This window comes from Mercenaria mercenaria, chromosome 15 (genome assembly GCF_021730395.1).
Source record: "Mercenaria mercenaria strain notata chromosome 15, MADL_Memer_1, whole genome shotgun sequence".
NCBI lineage: Eukaryota > Metazoa > Mollusca > Bivalvia > Venerida > Veneridae > Mercenaria > Mercenaria mercenaria.
This window is the reverse complement of record NC_069375.1, coordinates 55,065,876-55,085,433: the sequence shown is the minus strand read 5'-3', so window position 1 is coordinate 55,085,433 and position 19,558 is coordinate 55,065,876. Positions and strand designations below refer to the sequence as shown.

Sequence of the window (19,558 nt, the reverse complement as noted above, 5' to 3'; positions counted from 1 at the left end):
CATTCAATAAAGCATTTATAAAGATCTGAAATCAGACCTGATCAGAGACTAAGACAAACTATAAATAAAATGTAGATACCTTCCTTCCTTTTATTCCAATATAAGCATGATGATCATCATTCATTCTTTGAAGAATTAGTCTGGAATATACACAAATCAAACTAAAATGGTTGTTACTGTTGTTACATTTTGACAGATACAGGATTTCATCCTTTTCAACATTATATGGGCCACTTTAAAGTAAAATCTGTTTCTCATACATGTGCAGAGGGTCCTTTTCTGAAAAAGGGTATATTTTAAAATTTCAAAAACTTATCAATATTTATAGTCACAATACAAATGTATGTCATTTAAGTTATATGAAGTCCTACTAGTATTCTTGTATCATAGATTGAGAGGTCAAGATTTCATACTTTTATGAATATGGGCATGTGGGGGACTTTATTCTTTATTTAAATACATGTAGGCCTCTGATGTGTAAATATATATAAAACATATTAACTTTGACACAAACCATTTACATTCAATATGTACTTGTAAAACAGGCATGTGCAGATTAAAACATGCTGACTTATGTGTAGCAATGGATGCAATTAAATGTTTTCATTTTTCAGCATTCAGTGAGTTTTTACTTCAGTAAGTCTATATTTCTGCAGGTACTTTGGCAAACACATACACTGTTGCAAATGACTAAATTATGATTACCTCTCTAGAACATCCACTCACTTCATAGTTGTTTGAAACTTTATCATCAAGCAGTCATTTTCAAAGAAACAACTCACAGCTGAAAAACAAAACAAATAAATTTACAAAAATATATACATTTTGAAATGAAAATATGTCTTTATCTGCTTTTTACAAATAACATAAAAAGCATGCTAATGGTCATTTACAACTAAAATCAGGGCTTTTTCCATTATAAATCTACCTCCAATAAAAGGAGGTAATCCCAAAGAAAACAGTATGTTTCTTCCCAAGTCTGAATATGAAATTCCCAAATGTGTTACCTTATATGGTTGTTTGATGTTTTAAAATGGTTTTGAAATTTGTATATATCTATATTTAGGTTATTACAACAACATTTATAGTGTTGCTTAATTTACACAAAAAATATCTTTACATAGATTTTGGTAATTTGAAAATTTCCAGATTAGACAATTTCTGAGAGCATTTTCCCAATTCCACTGGTGTTGGTGCATGGTATTCCCAAAATGATGGAAAATGTCTGTAAGTTCTATCTTGGTAAAATAATAAGAAATGTCTGTCCAATATTTAAGAAAATAACCTCTGTATGGTCTTTGAATCTGTTGAAGGAAGTGAGCACTTATCTTGCATAGCTTGGAATTTTTACATGTCATATTAAAACATAAAATATTATGAGACTCACCTGTTTTCATTGTAGTGTTATCCTTTAACACTGATCCTTCAGTCAGTTGATACAAACTTCACTTATGGAAATAAACACACAGATGTCAGACTGATGTCTATCCACAGTTTAGACTCTTTTCTGCCGGAGTATTTTTCCCAAACAATGTCGCTATTCAGCAAATTTTAAACGTGGACTTGGTTTGAAGGGACACATCCAAGCATCCCATGCCCATTTAGCATAAAATCTCTGACTGTCATTGTATCTATATACTAAAAATTTGCAAAATCCGAGTAGAAATCTGAATTCAGCATAATCCAGGAAGTAAACTTAGATAAGCTCTTTGTGATTTCCTAAATGAAGAGCATCAAGGGGAGGTAATAAAAATAGGAAAAATGCCCCAAATCATAAACTTTGGCCCAAATCTACAAAAATGTGTCTGAATGACCCACTACGATTTATGTTTCTTTTTGAAATATCATCTTCCCTTTAAACAAACAAATATACTTTTCTGCTGAGACCCGTGCACTTTTCAAGATGTAAAGCACAATATAAACATATGTTTTGCTCCATAAATATATTTTTTCTTGCAGATAAAAGTCTAGATCATACAAGAATCAAATAAATATTTGGAAATATTAGTTTGGTATGAAACCTTGTTCATTTGCCTTTAAAATTTGCAAGTACGAAAATAAAGGACACTTTCTAGTACTTTCCAGATAACAAAATAGGCATGCACCCCTACTTTTTTGAAAATTCAGCAAGTTGGGGATTTGCATCCTCGTTTCCATGGTAACTGGGACATATATTGAAAAAATGAAAAACAGGATTTTCTTAATTTTGCACCCTCTTCAAGAAAAAATCGGTTCAAAGGAAATCTGTGACTATGAGTTTCCAACTTTTTTTGGTTTTTACAGAGAATTGGTCTTAATAAGTAATTCATAAAACAACTTAATAAGTAATTCTTGGCTTCTATTGTTGACGAAAACATTAGAAAAAAAAAACAAAATAAACATTCAGACAGATACAACATGCACAATTATGTTTAAAGTGCTTTTATCTGAAAAACAACACTTAAATCGTACTCAAGGACGCCATTTTGTTTTCTGACTTAAGTCATTTCTTACGTATCTTAAGTTTAAGCTGATTTATGAATACGACTCAAGTTTTTTGCTTAGACTTAAGCTGAAATCACCAAAAACTTAAGTAAAATCTTCAACTTAAGTCAAAACTTATACTTAAGATGCTTTATGAATACGGCCCCAGATCTGTAAACCATGACATTACTTTGTTTTTAATTCATTGCCAACATACTTCTCGGCTATGATATGATTCAGAGATAGCGTTACTAAAGGAGAATATAAAATGACTGTTTATGATTTCTCCTCTTAAAAATCTAAGTTGAACAAGGCGAATATTAATTCCATACCATTTGTATCTGAATTATTTTTGAAAATACGTTGTCTTTACAATTAAACACTTGATGTTGAAAGGTATTCTCGATATCATCCGACAAAAAAAAATGACTGTCTGGGTGTACCAACGGCAATTTAAGAAATTTTAGACATTTTTGTTGAGTTTAACGTCACACCGGCACATTTATAGGTCATATGGCGATTTAGTTTTATCCTTATCGATATATATTATTTAATTAACGCATTTTATTAAACAGTATTCATTGCATATAAGGGCAACGCTATATTGTTTGTTCTAATTTTTGGAACGCGTATGACCTGCGTTACAGTAATCAAACTACGATATTGAACCATTGTTTTTACTAATTCCATATTCCCACTCTTCTCTCTCTCTCTTGTGTCTTGAACTCATTGCATCTTTATGTTCTTGTAGTGAAATAAATGGCATCGATAGAATAAATATGTTTATCGTCAGTTTTTGCCCCAGAGAGCTACAATGGCTGTGAAGAGACATCTTAAAAATTGCGTTAATTGCGATCGATACAGTTTCCTTATGAAATTATTTCGTATCGTGTCCTTCTCGATTATTTCTATAACAGAAGGCGTATTTAGATTTTCTGATGAAGAGGTTCTCCGTGACGTCACTGAATAGTATTTTGTTTAATTAAAATACCTAGGAGACTTTAATCAAAGACACATTTAGAAACATTTGATAATTTTTCGCCTTTGTAATTCAACAATGATATAGCAGACGCCACGTACTTCATTTATGTGTTTCCTTTTTTTAAGGAAATTTGACTACAGTTTAACTTAAATTACGACTTTTGGAAAAAAAAACATATTTATATTCTGAAAAGACATATTTATATGCTGCCATTAGCATTAATTTCATTCAAACCAAGTGGTAAGAAAATACATCATTATTTATTGAAAGGGAAATAAAATGTTTTACCAACTGATATTTTAAATTGAACAAGGCTCACAGCTAGGGATAACCCCTTACATCCAAAAGGTTTACAGCATTCTATAAACTGTTTCTTTTTTCTGGAAAGTATATCGAAGATTACTGAAATATGAATAGTTTCTTTATGATATTTTTGTATAGTTAAGGGAACACAATGCATATTCCTGTTGTAAAGAATGAAATATAGTAAAACGTTTGGGCACAGGGGGTAAGCCATAGATAAAAGCCTTGTTCAAGTATTTAAACAGACAAAACATTTTATTCCTTCTAGTACCAACTATCTTTTGTAGCTATATGTGTTTATTATGTTTAAAAAACCTTTACAAAACTATACATGTGTACATACTTACTAGATGTAAATAAAAAACGCAAACCTTTGAAGATAATATCAGATTAATTTCATAAAACATTACACGTCACCATATAACCCTAATTATTAAATTTGACAACATGTAATGGTTACGTCACTTTAAGACGTAAACAAAACAGGTGCGTTCAGCAATCATATTACAAAGCATGATTACGAAAATGTTGAGTTCATAAAAGTCAAGGCAATCTAAATCGGCAATCGTCTTGAATTGTTCTTTCAAATCATTAAAGTCATATAAATTGACATGTGTTCAAGTTCCAGCAAAGTGAAATCTACCACACTGACTGCAGGTAAAGTAGAAAATTGTTAGTAGACCTTTCATATGTTGATTAGAAGACTGATTACCAGCTGCTTGTTATTTGTAATCTGATTTGAAATTTATTGCTATTTTTGTATCGCTAGTGTGATATTTTTATGTGATATAATTAAGCGAAAACGGCAGGAATTTATATCAAAATTGAAATAAGAAACAAAAATGTTCACATTAGAAAATGAAACTTATTTGAGAACATAAAAACTTATATTAAATTCAGAGACCGTCAGATGGCGAATATCAAAACATGTTGTTTACGAATGGTGTTCACTTGCAATGATTTATACATTTAAGTAGCATTTAAAAACTAATCACATTGAACAGACATTTTCAGTTAGTCTTACCTTACTGCGCTGTAGCCAACAAACAAGTCCTGCTTTTAGGCGGTTTTCTAAAGTATGTTCCTAAAGCTACAAAGCTAATCTAATATATCATATGTATAGATATTATATACACCAAAATGTTTGAAGGTACCAAAGAAAAACATCTGCAATATTCTTATCTTTCTTATTTTGTTTTACTCGGTTACTGAAACGGTTTTTACTGGTTTATAGGTTGCCTCTTGAAAGTTTAAATGGTTGGTTCGTAGTCTCATGAAATGATGATTTACTAGTTTGTTCCTAGTCCCGTAAAACGATGTGTCAGTGGTTGGTTGGTAGTATCTTGAAATGACATTATGAACAGTGAATAACAACTGCACAAATAGTAATGTCTAATCTTAAGATAGCATAGTCTTAAAACCAGAACATTATATTGCAACCCACACATTTAATAACGCAGTATTTATAGAAATAACTTTTATTTATGACGGTCTGGGGCCTCCGTGGCCGAGTGGTTAGAGTCGTTGACTTCAAACCATTTGCCCCTCATCGATGTGGGTTCGAAACCTCATTTGGGGTGTAGAATTCTTCACGTGAGGAAGCCATCCAGCTGGCTTACGGAAGGTCGGTGGTTCTACCCAGGTGCCCGCTCGTGATGAAATAGTGCACGGAGGGGCACCTGGGGTCTTCCTCCACCATTAAAGCTGGAAAGTCGCCATATGACCTAAAATTGTGTCGGTGCGACGTTAAACCCAACAAAATAAATAAATATTTATGACGGTCTGTCTTGAATACAATGTATATTGAAACGCTGGAATGTATCGGCTGCTTTTGTTGAATCAAAATTGTGACTTCTATAAGATATATTTTAAATTTGTGCATTGAAACTTCCGATTTAGCTCAGATGCTTGTATTTAACAAACTCGTGCTAAATTCAGCAGAAAAAAAAATAATTTGGAAAATAAAAATTAATAGCCGTTATTAATATTGCAAGTCTTAAATTTTAGATATAATTATGGTCACTATTGGCAGATATTCATGTCATAAAATGTATCAAGCTTTATCCAGTTAATAAGGGACTGATAAATTGCCAGGGCTTGGTTTAACTACCAGGAAAGGTATATTGAGATACTTTTCATTTTTTATGACAAAATATCAACCTCGCTTTGTAATTAACTTCAACATTTATTTGTGTCCGCAACAAAAAGCAATAAACTGAACGCTAGCGTTTTCATATACTCTCAATAGTCATAATTAACAGTTTTATTATTTTATCATCATTTCTTAAGCACCTTCTCACCAAATGTATCGAATTTCATATGAATGCAGATTTAGGATAATGTTGGTTGAAATTAAATGAGCCACACCATGAGAAAACCAACATAGTGCGATCGCGCAGTCTGGTCAGGATCCATGCTGTTCGCTTTCAAAGCCTATTGCAACTAGAGAAACCGCTAGTGAACAACATGGATCCTGACCAAACTACGCGGATGTGCAGGCTGGTCTGGATCCATGCTGGGCGCAAATGCACTATGTTGGTTTTCTCAAGGCGCGGCTCAAATATCTGAGCAGTTCAGTATAAAACGGAAAGTCATTTGATGAAATAACAAGATTAAGCATGAATTACTGTTTTTGTACTCGTGATGTGACCTTTTACAATGGCTCAGTATTTCCGAAAAAGCTCTTCAGTTGACCACGTGACCTGCTTTAGCCTATAAGTACATTTGTAAAGTACATTTGTAAACTGATGTAAAACTGATGGTTATAACCTTAACGTGTATGATACGAAGTTTGGCTGGTGAAAATTTCAAGAGCGGGAGCCTTTACAATTAACATAAAACAGTATAGTACATAGTACATGCACCTGCTTAAACTTTCTCAAAACGTCTCATATATGGTATCTAACATATGATAGTTTTTAAGAAAGTTTAAACCTCATTTTAAGATTGGGGATGGGGTTAACATTTAAAATACTGATTTACTGTATTTGTTGCCCATTAATAATAAATCTATCTTTCCATTTGTTTTGCAAAACTTTAATTTGCTTCCAAATCATTTTCATAATACAGTACAATTTTTGTTTTTCTTTCCCACAATGTTATTTTAGCGACATAAGTTGTCACGATCTGTCTGTATAATGATTACTTTAGAGGATTAAATAGATACAGATTGCAATTAATAAATCATCAGGAAGGAAACAGTGCTATGGTTTTCAATAACTATTGGGTTTTATTTTTCTTTTATACCCTGTCTTTAAAGTGATCAAATAACTTAATACATAAAACTCCGACATTAGATGAAATTCTAAATTCTGCTCAGTAGCCTGTGATATAGTATGTTATATTCAAAATAGTGTAAAGTTTGACAGTTATATACGGAATTATTAGGATGTTTAATAAAAACTTCGTGTGTCTTATCATAAATTTTTGTCAGGTATATTGAAACAATTTTCAGAGAATGCTTGACCAGACCATTATCTCTTTGCATTGTCTTTTCTCTATGATTCATGTACATATACTAATAAAAGTTTTGCTAATCATTTGAAGTTTGTAAAATATGCTTTTTGTACACAGCTATAATGATAATTTTCTACTAGCCTGTTTACAGCTACAGTACATATTATCTGTATAGACTGCATATAGAAGGTGCAATTAAGTTAACCAGTGTTCTTGGATTCTGTACCAGTACAAACATGTTCTCTGCAAGTAACGGCCAGCTTCCCCAAAGGTGGGGGGTGCGAATGGTTTCAAGAACATTGTCTTTCATCAAATCGTCACGAAGAACATGCGCCGCAATCGGAGATCGACCTCTCTCCCTGTTGAGCTGAGCGAGCAGGCTTAATTCTTAAATGCAGCTATACCATTCCTACAATCAAGATTACCTTTTTTCAATAAAAAGATAAAACTGCTCGAACGGAAAACATAGAAACATAATACGAAGCAATAAAAGAGGAAATTAAGGCGTAATCAATGAGCAAAAACATATGAGCCGCGACATGGGAAAACCAACATACTGGTTTTGCGACCAGCATGGATCCAGACCAACCTGCGCATCCGCGCAGTCTGGTCATGATCCATGCTGTTCGCTTTCAAAGCCTATTGCAATTAGAGAAACCGTTAGCGAACAGCATAGATCCTGACCAGACTGCGCGGATGCGCAGGCTGGTCTGGATCCATGCTGGTCGCAAAGCCACTATGTTGGTTTTCTCATGGCACGGCTCAGATAGAAATTGCTTTTGGTGATTTTGAAACGCTTGATGAAATATCATTGATTTGATGTATTTTATGGAAACTTGATGGTAATAAATCTCACAAATACAAGATTAACAAGTTCTATATCTGATTCAATGAAATTACGAATATTGTGATATGGAATTAAAGTAGAGCAAATGACAAATAGATAGATACAATATGTTGATGTTAATTCATTTCAGTGGTTTGCGCACGTATTTACTGGCGAAGATATGAGATAAGATCACTACATGTATTTGTATGATAAAGAATATGTCTCTTATTTACTCTACTCCCAATACAGTATATTAACTATAATATATTCTACAGTGTAATACAGGTAGACTTGTATGTAGCGACATTTGCTATAAAATTGTTTTTCTTGAAGTATTTATTGACGTATATTAGGAGTTCTTGTGTAGGTCCATTTAATCAACTACGTCATAAAACCATTACAGAACAGTTATTTTATTGCGTGTGTACTATCACAAGCGGAAAGACATAATATCTGAGAATATCCAACTTTAACGTGCATGCACATTTTGCATCAATCTTTAACAAAGGATTAAAGCTTCAATCACTAACCACTCCTATCGATTGGTACCATTTATTCAATAACTTTCTCCGCTACAGAATACGGCTGCAGAAAGATTTGACCGGTCGAGTAATGATAATAAAGACAACGTTTCCAAATCAAGACTGAGTGCCTCAATCACAAGTCGACTTACTGACTGGTACAGTTTGATCCTTTTTAACTCGTAATGTAATACTAGTATTTCATCTAGACAAAGCATTGTTCTTCTAGCCAGATATTGACCGAAAATCTTTGCATTGTGTAGTGATTCCTACACATTTAAGGCGAACAATAGTTTCTCTCAAAAATCCATAAAAGTGATTACACTGGAAGTGAAAACTTAGTGAACTTAAGATTTTTGCAAGATTGCCTTTTATAAATAACCAAACATTTTAAGCAGAAGGTAGTAAATCGTTGCAACGCTTTTGAAAAAAAAAACAAACATTCTTCTTGCATTTTACCAATATCTAGCTTTACCTCCTCCCAAAACCCATTTTTTTTAATCCCAGTGTCATACATGTATATACACTCTATGTAAAATTTGGTGGAGACTTCCACCTAAACTGTGGGCGAGTAGCTTTAACTATAACACCTGATAATATTTCCACATTTATTGTTAGAAGATATCAATAACTTGCTGTAGGCAGTAAAGTACCACTTGATGTTAATGACCGCACGATTTAACATTCTTTGCACATGGGGAATGTTACGTTCAAACAATTTAACAGGATATTCGTGCTTTTTTTTTCAAGAAATAGCATATGTCTCAGTCAGTTCAAGAAAACAGACAGACCCTGTTTATATAAAAAAAAACAGATTTGTCAGGATATTACCACATTAATGTATACGCCTATACTTAAAAATGTCTAAATGACTGCAAAGAGTTTTATCATTGTCAGGAACATTTGCTGATTCCGTTTGATACATTGCATGAAATGTAACTTTGAAGCAATTTGGTAACATTTCACAGAGAAAAGTGTGACAAGGAAAGATGGCGATTACTATATACATGTATGTTACATCATATAAATGACATCGTGCACCCATGAGAATATTATCAGCTTTATTTATATTGCATAAAGCATGACCCCACGTTATAATAAATGCAATTGTTCTCTCATCAATGACATCACATAGTCTTACTGTACGATAACTAAGAGAACGACTGACGTAAACGTGTAGATCAACGATACCTTTCATCGGTTACGTTGACTCTTACGTAAACGTGTAGATCAACGATACCTTTCATCGGTTACGTTGACTCTTACGTAAACGTGTAGATCAACGATACCTTTCACCGGTTACGTTGACTCTTACGTAAACGTGTAGATCAACGATACCTTTGACTCTTACGTAAACGTGTAGATCAACGATACCTTTCACCGGTTACGTTGACTCTTACGTAAACGTGTAGATCAACATACCTGACTCTTACGTAAACGTGTAGATCAACGATACCTTTCACGGTTACGTTGACTCTTACGTAAACGTGTAGACCAACGATACCTTTATCGTACGTTATCTTACGTAACGTTAATCAACGATCCTTCATCGGTATTGACTTTCTAACTGTAGATCATGACACCTTTGACTCTACGTAACGTGTAGATCAACGATACTTTAAATCAGTTACGTAAATCTTACGTAACGTGTAGATCAACGATACCTTTCACCGGTTACGTTGACTCTTACATAAACGTGTAGATCAACGATACCTTTGACTCTTACGTAAACGTGTAGATCAACGATACCTTTCATCGGTTACGTTAAATCTTACGTAAACGTGTAGATCAACGATACCTTTCACCGGTTACGTTAAATCTTACGTAAACGTGTAGATCAACGATACCTTGCACCGGTTACGTTAACTCTTACGTAAACGTGTAGATCAACGATACCTTTCATCGGTTACGTTGACTCTTACATACGGGCCCATTAGAATTTTACAGATACCTAAATGCTCTATGGTTGTTTATTTGCATTTTACATTGATTTAAATCAGAAGGTGACTACTGCAACTCACACACATCCACTCTGAAATATAATACAGAACACACTCTTCAGAAACATTACGTTAAATACATAAAGTGTCTTCATGACTTATCGTGTTAGTTTAAATAATACAGAACTGTTTGCATCTATATTTTTGCAATAAATGATAAATTCGTTCTGATTGTTAAATCATATATTGATAAATGTGTATGAAACTACTAAAATTTAGACAAACATATTCTGACAAAGAATTTGAATTGAAATATTTTCCCCTCTCTAATCGACTAAGCGAAATCTTCAAAATAAATTGAATGCAATTTAATTAAATAAGAAAACGTGATTAATAGACGTTTCATTTGCGTGTTCGAAGTCCAATAAACTTTTTAATTTTCTCATTCTCTGCACATAGCTAACTTTATTGGTATATTGCTTTTCTTCATCTTTATATTACCTGATTGTTTTGTAGTGTATTTCAGTAAGGGAAAGTGCGGCGGTAGGGAAAAAGGTATCTAACAGACTTTCGTCTAAAAGATAAAATTCTATAATTCTATCAGTTTCATTCAGGAACCACTAGACGAGGAATATAGAAACATAGTTATTGGTGGCGTTGTGGAATTTCTTTGACTTAATAATAATTTTCAATAATGGATTAAAAAGCTTCAATAGCTGTTATCTGATATTTAACAAGAAGAAAAATCATTTGCTTTCTAACGAAATATGCAAGGTGTTTTATGTGAAAATCTAACAAATCTAAATAGTATTTGTCAGGATTTACCAAAAATAAATAAATTGGTCTCCGAATAAACAGTTTCTTAACATAAAAATTCATGGAGAGCTTGAAATCTCGATTTCGAGCGCGTTCACATTCGGTGAATGAAAAGCCACACCTTTCTTTTCTTCTATTTCGGGATCGGTTCCGTCATAATACCAATGAGAGCAAGGTACCAGCTGTTTTACATAACCATGATATTTCACCGCAAAGCCTTGATGCGTTTTACAGACAGAGAGCTTTAAGGTATGTTAAGCATACATCATTCCATTAACTGACAAAAAATTAAATGACTAATACATGTATATACATGAACACATTTCTGTATTTCTGTGTTTAGTAACTTGTTTAACTTGATCAAGAAGCGATAATCTCTGAAGGACGCTACTAATAGTGACACAAAGATAAAATTAACAATACTGGTGACACACTTGGTTTATTGTACAGTTAGAGTAAAATAAAAAAAGTGGAAAACCACATGTCGCCCAATACGAATTATTACTTATTAAGGTTTATTACTTCCTTCGTCCTAATATTTAGTGTAAATACAACTCATTTTAGAACAAACAGGGATATACTAACAGACAATAGGGAGGCTATCCACGTTTTATTATAAACATTAAGAAAAACATAAAATACGCGGGTGTGTGATACGAAACTTTTAAAACAATGACTTGTGCACGAAGAAAGTTAAATTACCACTTTTTTATACGTTTACATAGAGTACCCATTTGCTAAAATGCGCGTTTTAGATTGAAATAGGTTAGTATATTCCCGTTTTGTACCATGGTTCTGATAGTATACGTATGGGTAGAGTATAACGTGCTTCCTAGGCTGTAGCAATTGGTTCTCCAGTTCAGTTCATATATTGCATTAAACATGTGTTCATTAATTAGCAATTTCTTTGTAAAACGCGTATTTATTGGGTATTATACATTTTGTTTTGAGATACCTCTGACAAATTCGGTCCTTTTACAAGCATAGCAGTATATTACCATTTAATTTTAATGGTATTACAAATTTCTCTGTTTTAATGTATTCACTAAATTAAGTGGATAATTTTGTTGATTTGGTGTGCTTGCCCTATCTACACCGTTCAGTTTATATAATGAATGTGTCGAACATCTGTTTTATACAAGCGAATAAAATTTGTTTTAATTCAGACTTTTAAGTATTTATTGCATTATTGATAGTTCAAGTACAGTGTTAAAGTACATTGTTATAATAGGAGTTTTATCGTTTAATTTCAAATTTAACATGTGTAATCATCGTTTATATAAAACGAAATGAGTCAGCTAAATGCAACATAACAGTTTAAACTTGTCACCTCGAAATTTATAGACACAGACTTTCACTAAACAAAATGTTTAAAAGTCATTCTTATTCAAATAATTCTCTGGTATCTGATACCCTTCCATTTTGTAATTTGTTTTCGATTCTCATATATGCAAGTAAAATATTAAAAAGAACAGACATACGTGTTAATGCATAATAGATAAAGATAGAACTTCTGTTAGATCAAGATGGAACTTCTGTTTCTATCTATGGAAGGTTATAGCGTTATGTAAATATTTACATAAATTGTAATACACATAAAGATGTCGTTTTGATGTTTACATTTGACACGTTTTTTCTGTCACGTACAAATTGACAATTGTCGTAAAAGAAGGAGAAGAACTCTTCGTGATATGTGAAGTCGCAATCATATTTGACAAATCGTTTAATGAAAAAATCTGAATGCCTAAATTTCCATTTCTTATTTAAATGCTGGAAAATTAAAAAAAAGGAAGATCATATTTCTGTTTCGTTAACTTTGAACATTCTATGCAAAAGACCTTGCCACATTCCTGATACTCGATGAGAATATTTATTTAAGGTTTGCTCTGAAATAAAAATTTAGAAAAATACATTAAAGTTTAAAATGCAAAAAGAAATACAAACAAATTGTTGCATGACACTGAATAGGGCTCATTTCAATCAACTACTGTTGATTTAGAGTTGCATAGAATGTATTTTTACAGATATTTAGGATATATTTATGCAAACCAAACGAACTTGTCTTTGTAAAGCTTTGATTTCATATGATTCAATTAAGCAACTACAGATTTCATAGAAGACTTGCATCTCAGCCAGGTTTTCAGGTTTGTTTGCATCTCAGGTGAAATAAGACTGAAATGCCGTAAGTACAGCATTTTTAAATGTTTTATATAGTCAGTAAAATAGACCAATATTAAAATTTAATGTTTTAAGAAGAATTCATAAATATTTCTTCTTCTAATCTAAAATATAGAGCAAATTGTATACTTCAGCAAACATAATAAAAATAATGGTAATGTTTCACGTGTTGCTTTCACGAAATATGCGTTCGTATGATCACAGAAGATGTAGTAGTTGCTCAAAATATGGCATTCTTAAAAGAGATCTCTGTTGTTCCATGACAGGAAAAGAAATTAGTTTGTGATTTATTTTATCTTTTATGAGTGTTTGGCTTATGAGATAAATAATGAATTAGATTCTTGTATGTCAAACCTTGTCACTTGAACTACTTCATAACTGATTTCTAATTTCATGAAATGAGTTTGTTAAGTGTTTTTATTGTGTTCTTGTAAAAGTAAGTTATATTTGAACAAAACGGTTACATAGACTTTTGTCAAAAGTTATTGCAGCGCACTTGTGTGATATCAATTCAGTCATAACAGAAAAAGTTTTAATGTTTCCTGTCTGAATGTACCTTCAAAATAATCAGTCAGTTTGTAGGTATTTATTATAACGAACATATTTTCAGAGTATATTGTTAAGTCATATTGCAACACAGTTTGTAACTTTGGTACAGTGAAAACTTAATAAATAAAAACACATTCCAATAACGCAGCCTCTCAAAAGCCTACAACAGTACATTTATGTAGGATAAATAATAAGGATAAAATAAAAGAACACAATGGGTGATCGCCATGCAACAGTCAAAGGCTGAAAGCCTAACTCTTAATCTCCATCAATGTTCCAAAGCCAGGAATACAGAGTATAAGTGAAATTAATCATCACCGCTTGGTGATTCCTTTAAAATACACGTTATAAGGACAAAAAGCAAAGAATGCTCGTATAAAAATAAAGGAGAAAAAAATCACAAGAACCAAACACAAATGTACTCCATGTCTTTGCAGAAGACAAAACAACAAGAGAAACAATTCGACTAAAATAATGTTAAATGTCGGTTTCATAAGGAAAGATATATTGTCTGGAAAGGAGACCTCAAATAAAATCGCAAACTAGTATTAACGACGTGTTTTAATCTCCACTTCAGCTTTGTTAGTGTCTGTCGGTTTCATTCCACTTTAGAAGTAAATCATTATAGCTTCCGTAAATCTGTCAGTTCAGTCTACATTTAGCAGTAAATCACTATAGCTTTCTGCAAAATCAAACGGTCCACTCCGTCGCAGTAAGTCGTTATACTAATAGCTCAAAAACAAATGATTTAAATCTCTACCTTTAGCATTTCTTAAATCTGTTTTGTAGGGATAATTCATCCCTAGGGAAAAATTTTCTATAGGAGGTTTTTCCTAAATGAACGCATCTTAAGGAACAATTTCCTATGGGATTCCCATAGAAATTATGAATTTCTTTCACATGGGAAAATTAAATATATAATCTTTTTTTCATCAAATTAATTAGCATGTACCATACAGGTATTTTTATAAGACAGCTATGATGTTTTCTGATAGTTAAAATGAAAATAAAAAGTAAGTATTTCTCATGGGAAATTCCCATGGAAAATCGTCCAAATGTTTCCCATGGAAAATGACCGTTCCCGTAGGAAAGCCATTTTTCCATGGAAAATGACCGTTTCCCATAGAAAATCGGCAATTTCCCATCCATGGGAAACATAATATTAGGATAGCAATATTATACAAAAATAATAATAATAGAATAATTAAAGTTGTTGGTTTGTATATGGTAGGTATGGGCTATCAGTCAGTACCATTTCTAAGTTCAAAGTCTTTGTAGACGTACTAGGCTGTTTGCTACAAATGGCTCGTGGTGAATTAAAATTGCGGCCATTTTAACTGGTATAATTATAATAATAGGGTCTAAATATACACCAATATACTATACTGATTTTCGTAAGTGTTATGTAGTGGCAGGGGTAACGGGTGATTCATATACATCCAATTATTATATAATATGGAAAGTCTAAAATATAAGAAATGATTAAAAATATATATTAAGTCATCATTTAAAATAGAAAAGTTTTTTTTTTTCAAATAGTCATATATTGAAAGTCATGAAAAATGTACTTTAGTATTTCAGCTATTCATGACGTCACGTGTTTATATATCATAAAATGCTGCGTTGTGTTTTAACAGCTCATAAATTATTGTAGACAAACATAATCCTATATTAACAATAAAATGCACGTAAAACCTAAAAAGTATCTCCAAACTAGATATGAAGTTCATTATTTGTCATTTATCAAAGAACCTCCCGCAGTCTATTCTGAATTAATAAAATCATTTCATTGTTCATTAATTTGATTATGAATTTAAGAAAAATGGAACCTTGGAAGTCAATATTCTACTTTCAATGTCAATAATGCAATTAATACCTAAACAAACTTTAAAGCTGAAGCTTTTATGAACAGGTGTTTATATCATAAAACAGATAATAATTCATTCCGACTTTTGATATCATAAAAAAGGCTTTGAAATACATGAACAGCTCTCATAAACCATTATCTATAACAATTTGTATACAGGCAGTCCATTTTAAGACAAGAGAGACCATATACTTTAAATGATATGAATCGGGCTATATTTCTAATATGACATTTTGATAACAGCTCAATTTCTTCAACAGCTGCTGCCAGTATTTTGTCAATAACATAGTCAGAACTTTATATATAGTACAAGGTCTACTGTAAATATGCGTACTTTAATGTATTTTGTGAAAGAATGTTGTAAACAGATGACGTGAGTACATTTTCTCCTGAAAAGATTGTACGAAATATAACTCCTGTTAAAGACCTGTTTTATTAACAATAAGAGACATGTTGTTGTTGTTTTTTTTTTTTGGGGGGGGGGGGGGGGGGGGTGTTGTTGTTGTTTTTCTTTGCTTTTTTTATTCTTTATTGTTGTTGTTTTTTGTTGTTGTTTTTTTATCAAATTAAAACTGCTTTATTTTAAATCACAACATTAATTCAGCTGTAGTAAATGAAAAAAAAAAACGGTAAATATGTCTAAAAAGTCACATATATTTACAGATTTTTAGAAGATGTGGTATCTTTCTGAATATCAGTGATACTGCCGAATGCATTAAAGATTGCGGACAATATTCACGTTTCCCTAAGTGTGATTTTGAGACGTGTCTCCAACTAAAAAGTTTTTGCAGCTGTATTTTTGAGACCTTATTATTAATATTTAACACTTGTAAATTCCAGTTGTAGCTCTGGTCATTTGTCACTTACAGGTCTTTTACAGTTGTAATATCGAAATACATATCTTTTATAGACATTCTACAGCTGTAAATCTAAAACAGGCACGTACTGTTTTCGTCTAGGGCTCAGACTCAGAAAACACACACACAATGTTTCGAAGGTAAAGCGTACGATACACGACTATAGGTTGAACAAAAATAATTCAGGCAATGAATTTAGTTATTTCGACGTTTTCTAGAATATGAGATGTATGAGATTATCATATTTTTATAACCGCATCATGAATTTCACTTAACAAATCTTCTAACGCATTATTTAGTTTTTGCAGATGTCTTGTTAATCATTTGACTAACACTGTTGAAATATTACTCTCATTTAGTAAATATATTTTTGTCCAAATTAGGATAAAGTCAGAGTAAGCAATTTGAAAAAAAAAACACTATTTCTTTATATCTGCAAGAGAACATAAACATCTTTGTCTCAGTTACCGTGTTACTCATCAGCCAAGCTATATACATCGCTGTATATTTAGTAAAAAGAAAGACATACAAATATGAATGCCTTATAATTGCATTGCAATAAACGTTGCAATCCAATTATGAAAGCAGTTGCATGTTTTGTTAACTGTAGCATAGGGAGCATCAACGTATCATAAAGGCACATTATTGCTACGTAATAAAACATAATAATACAGTGCCAAAGGGGATATTTAAGATTAATCAATAAGAAAACAGATACAATTTTGCTTGTAACTGAGCGACGCTTGCTGATATTTCTGAAGAAGACTTGGAACGCTTGATGAAATACCAGGCGAGTTGACATTGTTTATGGTAATAGGCTGTACATAAAATACCAGGCGATTTCCTTTTATTAATCCCCCGCCGTGGCGGAGAGATTATAGGAATTGTCTGCGTTCGTCCGTCCGTCCGTCCTTCCGTCCGTCCGTCCGTGCCCGCGAAATGATGGTTAAGTGACTGCATAACGGTACTTTCTCTTTGATGACATTCATTCCGTTCTGTTTATGTGACTATTTTTCTTTTTATGTGACTGTTAGAACAATAGAGAGAACAATGGGGGAGTCACATAAAGACCGTTTCGTTAGAACGTCCGTCCGTAACAAAATCGTGTCCGGTCCATATCTCCAAAACCCCTTGAAGGATTTTCATGAAACTTGAACCAAATGATCACCTCATCAAGACGATGTGCAGAACCCATGAGTCAGCCTTGTCGGTTCAAGGTCAAGGTCACAACTCAAGGTCAAAGGTTTGAGCCTGCCATTTTGTGTCCGCTCTATATCTCATAGAAGGAATTTTATAAAACTTGGGTAAAATGATTACCTCATCACAATGATGTGCAGAAATTATGAGTGAACCATGCCAGCTCAAGGTCAAGGTCACAACTAAGGGTCAAAGGTTTGAGCCTTCCATTTTGTGTCCACTCTGTATCTCCTAAACCCCTTGAAGGATTTTCATCAAACTTGGGTCAAATGATCACCTCATCAAGAACTCATGAGTCAGCTATGTCAACTCAAGGTCAAGGTCACAACTGAAGGTCAAAGGTTTCAGCTCTGTATCTCCTAAACCCCTTGAAGGATTTTTATGAAACTTGGGTCAAATGATCACCTCATCAAGATGTTGTGCAGAATTCATGAGTCAGCCATGTCAGTTCAAGGTCAAGGTCACAGCTAAAATCAAAGATTTACCCTTTCACTATCCATAGCAGTGGCGGGGGATTTAGCTGTCTTTCAGACTGCCTTGTTTAAGAATAGTTTGATCTGTGGAGTTTCCACTTTTTCTATTTGATAAAAAATATCAAGAAGTCGAATTACAATTAAACGTGGGCGAGTCGTTTTGGATGTTCTATCTTATTGTAAAAATCGATAGTCGAAGATTGATTAATTTATAAAAAAAAAAAAAACTACTGTTTCTTTTTCAAATTGTAGAAAGTTACTTGAAAATGTAAAATAACCGCATTGGGACTTCTGGCAAATCAAAAAATCGTTATTGCCATTCATGGATTTGCCAGAAGTAGAAACGCATATCATTCAATCCTTAATATATTGATTATTTATTAGAATCCTAATTGCTTGTATTACTTCACACATGGACATGATTGCATGTACATTGTATTGTAATGTTAGCAATTGTATGAATGGGATAATTAAGAAGAAATATTATTATTTTTTGAGAGTTCATGCGAAGTAAACCACAAAATGTGATGGGCAAATCCTTGAATTAATTCGTCAATGATATTCTGCCATTCATTTTGCATGAACTCTGAAAAAAAATCATTTCTTATAGTTACCGATTCTTTGGAGCATTTTCTTTTGCGGTTCATTCAAAATGAACGTAAAAAATCAGTGGTACGGATAGGGAGGATGTATTTTTTTTTTTTTTTTTTTTTTTTTTTGGATTTAACGTCGCACCGACACATGAGAGGTCTATCCCTTAATATCTAACCTCTGTGAAACAAAACCTCTGGTCAATATATATACACATGACTTACTTTTTATCATCTTTGGCAGCTTTCTTCAGCCATATGTTATATATAAGATAACTGTCATCGACCAGCGCAATTACAGGCCGACCGACTTATATCTTGTCTCTGTCTTCACATTTCTATCTGTAATTACCTGTGATTGAATTACGAAGCTTTTCGTCTAGACAAAATTACACCCCTCTAGAGAAAGTTTGACCGACCAATCCCAACCACGAGAACTTATAATAACGCAGTAAACTAGTAGCACGTCCACACAGATTGTCAAAAGAAACAGGAGTTACTGATTGGTAGCAGAAAAAAAGTTCAGATCTCTTTAAG

At 32.7% G+C, this 19,558-nt stretch overlaps 1 protein-coding gene across 5 annotated transcripts in view; it reads left to right on the top strand.

The window, feature by feature from the left end:
- LOC123555048 (GTPase-activating Rap/Ran-GAP domain-like protein 3) overlaps positions 1-19,558 on the top strand; it is a 160,042-nt gene that overhangs the window by 75,233 nt on the left and 65,251 nt on the right. Inside the window, exon 1 of one of the 5 annotated variants that reach the window (XM_045345620.2) lies at positions 11,064-11,559. The exons of the other annotated variants lie outside the window; for them this stretch is intronic. Coding sequence (XP_045201555.2) covers positions 11,372-11,559 — 188 coding nt within the window. The 5' untranslated portion in view covers positions 11,064-11,371. Of the gene's footprint in view, positions 1-11,063; positions 11,560-19,558 lie in introns of those variants that run through there. 5 annotated transcript variants of the gene reach the window in all.